This window comes from Hippocampus guttulatus, chromosome 9 (assembly GCF_054856545.1).
Source record: "Hippocampus guttulatus isolate MCC_2025c chromosome 9, RoL_Hgut_1.0, whole genome shotgun sequence".
Classification (NCBI taxonomy): Eukaryota; Metazoa; Chordata; class Actinopteri; order Syngnathiformes; family Syngnathidae; genus Hippocampus; species Hippocampus guttulatus.
In genome coordinates this window covers 11,980,792-11,989,797 of record NC_141269.1, presented here as the reverse complement: position 1 = coordinate 11,989,797, position 9,006 = coordinate 11,980,792, and the positions used below count along the sequence as shown (strand labels likewise).

Genomic DNA, 9,006 nt, shown 5'->3' with positions numbered 1-9,006 from the left:
CTTACAAAACATATATGAAGTATACTTTCAAAAGCATACTTGAATATAAGTACATAAGGTGTACTTTTTCCATCTTAAATGGGAACTAATTAAGTTTTAAGAGTCTACTATAAGTATCTTTCTGTATAAAAAAGTATTTGCCCGCTTCCTGATTTCTGTGTTCTTGGCATATTTATCACACACAAAGGTTTCAATTCATCAAAGCAATTTTAACATCACACAGAGACAACTCAATGAAATACAAAATGCAGTTTCTAAATACCAGTTTATTAAAGCACAAAAGAAAAACACAAACATATCTGTACCTGCAGGAAAATGTAATTGCCACTGGACCTAATTATGGGTTGTGAAGCAACTGAAATCAAGCATTTGTGAAAATTGATGACGAGTCTTTCACATCGCTGTGGAGAAATTTTGGCCCACAGTCAAACAACAAAATCACCCCTGGGAGGCTCAGCGAATGTCACAGAGAAGTTATAACCTCCGAATGACTGTGTATGATCTTAATATTGCAGTGTCTGCGACTGTAGAAGATGTATTGCAATGTTGAGGCTATATTACAGTCAGTATTATCCTTGAATTAAACAGATTAGACATGAGCTACAATAACTCCCTGTCTGTCCATCGGTCCTTCTATCCTAGGGGTAGGCAATTTCAGTCCTGAAGTGGAGCCGCACTGAGCTCACAGTATCTGTCTGCCTGCCCTGCAATCAAATTCACCAAAATACCAGCGGTTGACTCTATGTTGCCACTTTGACATGGTCGGAGCAGGAGTAAGTTTAAATCAACTTTTATAACTGGGTTGCAGAGTGGAGATCGCCCCTGAAAAATGTTCCTTAAAATAATGTGTTCTACCCACCCCCACTAGTCGAAACAAAGCATGAATCTTGCATTTGTGCAATATGATTTAGGCAGCAAACTAAAATATACAATAAAAATGTTTGACTTGACTACACCTATATTTCTACATTCAGTAAATAGACGTTTTCTCCACCGCATCTGTGGATACAATTTGATGAACCTATGATTTTCTCAGTGCAACTATTTCATAATCCAAACTACATCAGCAGTCAAAACTGAGTTTATGATTTATTTATATTTTTCATGCTCAGTTTCACATCACTGCAAACTGCTACCACACTATTAAACTTACAAAACTGAGCATTATTTCCACATATCGTTTTTTTTTTCAACCAATGGTTTTTAAGTGAGAGTGGACTGCTGTAATCCCATACAGAAATTCAATAACATTCATAAAAATATATTATGCTATACAATTCATTATGCTATTGTGTGCAATAAACATGTTTTGAGTAGATAAATCTCATAAAACTAAATTATGATTACCGTTCACATCCAAACACCAATAGAATAATATCATTCGATTTTGTTACAGCTTGTCAATCAAAGTATCTGAATAATGGACTACAATCAATATACTTCCATGCATCTCTTTCATTTCCAAAGTGTGAGTGCCACAACAGTGGTCCAGACCCAAAGTGTTGTGCTCAGACTATCCCCTACGGTGGACGTGGTGTTAGGAGTCACATGAGCTGCAGTCACAGCCGCAACTGTGGTGGACTGTCTCACCTGGCCCACGCAAATGCCAACATTTCCCACATTGTCCACAACAGTCAGCTCCACTCTGTCTGCACAGCAGGAGGCCTGGTATGAGGCCACAGTAATGTTCTCGCCCCCTGGCCCCACAACTGTGGTCGTGTTGAGGGTGCCGGACCCTTTACGGATGGTGACTCTTTCTATACCCGTCCCATTGATACCGTCTGTCAAGTTGGCCACAAATATCCACTGGGAGGAGTCACAGAGCGATGAAGTTGAGCAGTTGGTGGATGTACTGACCTCTTGGCACACTGGTCTGTTAACATCGGTCACCTGAAGGCAGACAGTCAAGAAATTATAATTGCTAATTGCACAGCATATATGCAATACCGTATTTTCCACACTAAAAGGCGCACTGGATTATGTGAATGGCCTATTTTGTAATTTTTTTCAAATATTGGACGCACCGCGTTATAAGACGCAATCTACAATGCATCCACTCCACTAGATGGAGCTACGCTCAAGGAAATGCCAACAGAACACGACACTACACTAAACCGCGATTAATATAGCGATGATCAAATGTCAGAAAAACGTATTTAATAAAGCAGCGACACAGTTCATTTAACCAACAGCAAGTTATAACATTGACTCGTTAACATTGAACTCTCTTGCCGCTGCTCTATTTCCGTGTTCAACTGCGAAAACGAACGCCTTAAGTTTGAACTCCGCGTTGTAAGCATGTCTCTAGCAAGGAGCCATTTTGGGGTTGACGTATTACTGTAAAGACCATACAAAGGGCGCAACGGATTTTAAGGCGCTGTGAGCTTTTAAGAAAATGGAAGGCTTTTAGGTGCGCCTTTTAGTGCGGAAAATACGGTATTCATGAAAACCCCATGAGCCATATTAATGTCAATCAGGATCCTTGACCCGTTTGAGAACGTTTCCCTTACCTCAGGAGCAACTGAAAATCTAAGGACGATATAGTTGATATCAGTCGTAGCTGCATCTTCCGCCTCAATCGTAAGCGTTACGTCGGTTCCCGATGCCACGCTGTCAGGAGCGGTTAGGGTCACGGTGCCGTTGGCTTTCCCTTCACTGTCTGTTTCTATGGTGACAGAACCGGGCGATGTGGAGTCAAAGCTGCGGTCGTTGGTAGCACGCACTATGAATGTCCCAGTGGCGGTCTCGTTAACGACTCCACTGGTTGTTGTGGAGACCATAAAAGGGATTGAGACAGTGGAACCTGGTTCGATGTTGGTGCTGTTGGCTTGAGCCTAAAAAAAGGGGCACAGCCATTTAAAGTGCGTTCACAGTTTTGTATCGGTGACAGCAAATTAAGTCAGCTGCACTTTATCAGATGGTTGGGCCTTTAGTACCAAGAGGTAGGCTCGGTTCACTTACTCAGCTACAGTTTAGATCAGTTCAGCTTCATGAACACTGAATCGACCATAAACATTTTGAAATTCAGAGAGAGAAAACGAACTAGAGTTTGTTTAAAACAGACCAAAGAACCTGGTGTCTGCAGGTATACATAGGAAACTGATGCAGTTATTAAAATCATTAGGAGCCTTGACAACAGCGATGAATGCCCGAGAGTGATTGAGCTCACAGTCACTGAGATGCTTGAAGTCTTAATCTGAGTGGAGCCCTGCCTCTGGAAACTGCTTGGAGTTGATCTTGATGATGAGCTGCTCTCTTCTCCTCTCAACCGAACCACAAACTCACCCGCTGGGATCTCATTAAACGTCACCAGAAAGTTAGAACCTCCTAATGACTGTAGAGAAAAGAACAAAACCAACGTCGTAAAAGCATAGCAAATATCCACCTGAACTCATTAGTGAAATCTGTATCAAACAAATGGGGACTCTTATTTTGGCACACTGTCCTACCAAACAAAAACAACAAAAAAAAAGAACATTTCCCAGCGGTCTCCTGTCAGCAAATATTCAGATACTGATTTCACTTTCCAGCCATTCAGTGAAAGTTTTTGAGGAATATCATGTATTTAGTGTTAAAATGATTAGCTGTGGCATATTCGCATTGTGATCAAAGGATTGAGTTATTTGTGTTTAAGAATGTTATCCAACATGCCTGCAAGGCCCCGGTGATCTCCATTGCCCCTGAGCTGTCATACAACGTGACCTCTGGAATCTTAACACTGTCACTCCCTGCCACTGTGACCAAGAGGGTGGCATTACCGCCTGAACATTTAACACAAGAAAGACACATGTCATTGTTTACACATCTTGGGACATGAACAAAAGACCGGAGACATTGATGATTGATAACTAAGAGGGGAAAGAGTGCGATGGATATATCACCCGAAAGAGGACGTCCCTCCTTTAGAAAGAAGTCTGCATGGACTCCTTCATGTGCTTCCACAAGATTGTAGATGAAGTTCATTGAGCTTTGACCTAGCATCAACATTCACAATGGTCAAAACATTTATAAAAGACAATTGATCTTCCCCTCTTAATAATAATTTACGACTGACCTGCGACCTTTACCGAGTAGGGGTCATTGGAGTCTATGCTGATTTCCCAAAGCCCTGTTTCATTGTCATTGTTGAGCATCAGTCGTCGTAGGTTACCTGCCAAGCTCAAAGACGCAAGAGGGCCACTGGACTCACTGGAGGTCTGAGATACACCTTGTAAAGTGAAGTAAAAAGATGTTTGATATTAATAAACAGTCAGTGCCTTTTGTTTTTAGAGGGGCTGGTATGTAGTAAAAAGAAAAAATGGACTAGAAAAACTATAATACCCGCAGAGCTGGTCAGATTAAAGGAGAGAGACGGCGTTCCTGTGATGTAGATTGTAATGTTTCGCAGTGAACTATCAATAGTAAATGTAAAATTATCAGGCTTTCCAGGGTTCATCATGATTTGAAAGACAGTTACCTGAAAAAGACAGTGTACAGAATTTTCAAACAATATTGTACTTTTCTTTACTTGTTTTCCTCCTCTGTTTTTCACTTACCACTGCACTCTGTAAGGAATCCTCGATAACACTTGTAGCTTGAACAAGGTCTGACTTGCTGACCTCAATAGCCTGACCGCCAGAGGCTCGGGCAAGGTCACGGTACAGTTGAGCGTCAGCTTGATTCAGTGCTCTCTTGCGTCGACTGGTCAAGACATCTGTCAACATGAAAGTGACCTGAAAATTCAAGAGAGCAACAAAATACCCATCAAGAATGTCATATTTACAGACATTTTAAAAATTTCTGTCCACCAAACAGACTGGTGGTTTGTGTAATAAACGGAGCATTGTATAAGGTTCTAAACTTTTAGTGTCCAAGCTCAATTGAGATGAAACACTTTTTTCCCCTTTGGTTTGTTGCATATTTAAATGCAACGACTACTCCTGATCATCTTGGAAAGGCACAAATAAACATGGCATAAGGCAGTACCTTGTTCGAAGAAACCCAGTTATTCCTTTTAGTGGCAATAATTGTTTTGGGCACTAAGTTGTCATTGGCTCTAATGTAACTCAGACCTTGCTGTGTTTTGATATTTGAGGATGTAAGCCCTGCGATTGGCTGGAAACTACTTCATGGTGTACGCCGCCGACTGCCCTAAGTCAGCTGGCGGAACTCCAGCACAGCCGCGACCCTCGTAAGGATAAGCGGCTTAGATAATGGATGGATGGATGGGTAGGTGACTCACCTCCGACTTGGTGCTCTCTATAAGGGCAGTGATGGTGCTTTTCAAGTCAGCATCTTTTGCTGGAGCATCAGTGAAAACGAATATCTCGGATGAGGGTGGAGCAGCAGTCAGGGCAAGCTGTCAGCCAAAAACAGACTAGTCAAGCTGTATCCGTTGTCTCTGTTGCACTTAAGGCACATGAATTTCTATGTGATATAACACCATTCTGTTCTCTTGAATTCCCCAAAACAGAGACAGCAAAGTCTAGTGGTGTAATTCGGATGTAGCGAATTAGTGTCTAAATTAGAAATTGTATTTTTTGAGAAAGGGTTCACTGTGCTGCAAACACCTGAAGTCCAGACAAGCAAAGCTCTGGGACATCTCCGCCTCCGCTGGCCGTCAGCTCATTGATGCTTTCTTTGAATTTGTCTGCATCAGTCGTTATTAGCAGAGGTCCAAATCCTGCAGGAAGTAACAGTTCATTTTTCACTACAACCTACAACCTGACCCCATAGAAAGGTTGGAAGCATGATAACACTTTTAGTGATTGCTTTCTGACTACCTGGATCATTGAAAGGAACCAATATGTAGGCTGAAGGCTCCTGTAGGGTTCCCCGCTTACTGTCAATGATGTTAAAGGAAACTCTTTTTGCTTCAGCTATGTCATCACTCATGCTGCCAGTTGTGTCGATGACAAAACACAGTACAGAGGACTGGGAGAGGCCCATCAATCTGGAAGTATTTAAGAGACAATATTTATTCACTGCATGTCTTCATCACCAGTTAGACTTTGGAACCAAGAATGCAAAGTAAAAAAAGTGTGCTTGTCGTGTACCGAAGAAAGTTCTTGTCTCCTATAGCTGATCTGATGTCCTCCAGAAGCTCCACAGTGGCATTTACGGCCAAATCAGCTGCTTCATGGTGTAGTGAACCATGGCTGGACCCATTTTGGTCTTTATTGATGCCCCCAACTGGGTCACGTTTACTCGTTTGGTCAAAAGAACCACCATGGCTGCATTTACCTTGAAGCACAAAGAAAAACATTGGATTGTGTACCACTCACTTGGATGATTGCTGATTACAATAGCACTACATGAATGATTTGACCATGGTCTGATATATTTTTTAGGTTTTCTTCAAGGTTGAGCAAAGCTAGCTATCCAAGTAGTTCGTCAAAATGCTCTTTTAAATCAGCAAATCATTCATACAGCAACAAATAAGTTCTCACAAAGTTACCATCTGGTTTTTCCGAGGATATGAGGTTGAAGTAGCCAGAAGTAAGAAGCCCTTGCTGCAGTATGTCGGGCAAAATGTTATTGTCGCAGCTCTCTCCAGTACAGTTTCTACAGGTTGAAATATTTGGTCCTACAAGAAAATTGAGTTAAAAAAACAACAACAATAAATAACCAGAGTTTAAAAGACAAAGTTCTACACAATTTTGGGAGGAACAATGTGTCTAGAGGTAGTGCTGTAGATTAGGCTGGAGATCTTGGGATGGGTCTCATAGATTTAATAGAATTGAAAGAACTCAAACCAAAAATATTCCCAACTGTGAAAAACACAGCAAAAGCAGGATATGTAGAATGCGATATATGTCCACTACTGATTGAAAATGGACAAGCCAACAATTTTGTTATTAATGTATATACTGTACTAAATACTGCTGGGTGGTTTTCCTAGCCCACTAGGGAGTTGTGGATTTTAAGCAAATTGGGACTTTCACCAAAGGTTGGGTTAATTAATTTGATGTAGCAGATTTCTTGAAGATTGGATTTGGGCGGGCTGAAGACCTGAAGCTTTTAGACCTGAATACTTTTATGAAACATTCCTAGAACATTTTGTTGGCGGCAGAATGGCTCAGTAGAAACAGGAATTGGGAAGCAAGTTCCTTTGATGCCATACGTCAATTCCCAGGCACTGCAATTTCCGTTTTTCAGGTGACTTCAGTATATGCTCTTCGCAATGTTTGAGGCCAAAATGCAGATATGCAAATATTTGTCAATGGGCTAAAGATCCTGAACACGATTAAGTCAATTCACTCAATGTACTTGAAAATCTCCATTCATGAGCCCTCTGTGACACACCTAAAGTATGTACTGAGTTTTGGATCCCCCAAGTGCGCTTCAAGAGCCTCATTGTATCAGGACCGGTTTAAAAACAAACCATCCTAGGGTAGTCATACCTCACCTCACAATGATGTATGGATGATTAGGTGACAGACACCGTTTGTGGTATTTCACTGAAGCATATACTCGGACATTCGAACAAAGCACTAGCTGCTATGGAAAGCATCTTGTAAATGTAAACAACAGAATCTCACCTGCAACATTCTCAATGGTTTGGTCAGGTTTGATCAGGGCATTGTAAGGAGACGTGTTTCCCAACTCCACCCAGTTACTGTGGCTGTAGAAGTCCTGTTAATAAACAGCATCGTAACTCATACATCCATATGTGTTTCATGGATTACATCACAGCTCCTAAACTACACTAGTCCTGAAACTCACTTGCAGAGTGTGACATACACGTCCAAGAGTCCAGCGCCCTGTAATGAAGTTCTCCATTTTTACACTGGCCTTCACAGCAGAAACACCTGCACTCACGGTACAACAGTGAGACAATGCGCAAATGAGCTCAGTCTAGAAAACCAAAAATAAAAAAACACAAACACAATGTAGGTGGATCCACACAACCCTGTTATACGACGACACTTTGTCTAGCCTAGTCGCTCCTTCTTTCTGGTGTCATTTTTTAAAGGTGTACCTTCCAGTACCAATAACGTTATGAATTGAATAGTATTCTAGTATATAAGCAGAAAAAGCATCACCAGGAACAGACATGAAGCAGACATATAGTAAAGCAATTACCGGTACTCCAAAAACAACACTCTATGTGTTACGAGACATGGTTGTGTATACTCTGTTTTAACATATATTTGTATTACATGTAGAATGCATACCGAATAGAAAGGAAATCAGCGCAGGTGGATCATCAACTCAAGCAGATGGTTTTGTGTACCTTTTGTTATTAGGTCTCTCCCTTTCTGGAACATCTCACCATCAAAATGATGCTCGTCACTCAGCATAGACGCTAAATCCACATTGGCATTGCTGAAGTACATATTGGCAATGGAAATATGGAACAAGACACTGGACAGAAGCGAGATGGAATTGTCTGTAAACGAACATGCCTCTTGTACTTGGTCAACTGTTAGACTGTTATCAACCTAAAGACAAGAAAAAAGTTGAAAGTTCTTTGTGGAGTTTAAAAAAGAGATTGTATAAAACTAGACAAATGTGCCCCGATTCTTACAGTCAGAATGAAGTCCCTTCCCTCTGCTACAGCAATGTCTCGACAGACCTCGGCAGTCTTTCGGAGTATTGCCCTTTGGGTAATGTCGCGGTGAGAAGTGGAATTTCCATCAGACACAAAGAGTGGTTGGAAGCTTTGAGTTAGGTCTGTGAGGACAAGGACCACAGACACCAGCAGCGAGACTGACCAATTGTTGCTCATTATGGTGACACGGAGAAACCTAAATCACAATGGAAATGTTCTGTCAAACCAACATCCGTCCTTTCAGTGTGTTGTAAAACGATCAGTTGCTAGAACAATGTGATGGTGTAACCAATAATCAGAAGAATTCGGGAATATTGACTTTACCGAAGGAAGAGAAAAAAAAAGAAAGCAATAAAATGATCAGCCTCACCTTAATAAGTTCTTGTTGACAAAAATGTTTGGGGGTTGGGACGGCTTCCGTCGCCCAATGGGTGCATTCCAGTTTGAAGGATCAACACAAGTAGATTGTGTAA

General features: G+C 41.3%; 1 protein-coding gene across 1 annotated transcript; it reads right to left on the bottom strand.

Moving 5' to 3' along the window:
• Positions 1-267: 267 nt before the first annotated feature.
• LOC147200342 (von Willebrand factor A domain-containing protein 7-like) lies at positions 268-9,006 on the bottom strand. Its single transcript, XM_086119941.1, has 18 exons — positions 8,904-9,006; positions 8,510-8,729; positions 8,216-8,423; positions 7,705-7,790; positions 7,521-7,614; positions 6,437-6,565; positions 6,036-6,222; positions 5,763-5,932; positions 5,550-5,662; positions 5,222-5,338; positions 4,536-4,712; positions 4,321-4,456; positions 4,055-4,207; positions 3,882-3,974; positions 3,652-3,761; positions 3,170-3,334; positions 2,511-2,834; positions 268-1,890 (listed from the first exon to the last, which is right to left on the bottom strand). The coding sequence occupies exons 2-18, from the start codon at positions 8,708-8,710 to the stop codon at positions 1,456-1,458; spliced, it is 2,898 nt and encodes a 965-aa protein (XP_085976067.1). The 5' UTR covers positions 8,711-8,729; positions 8,904-9,006; the 3' UTR covers positions 268-1,455.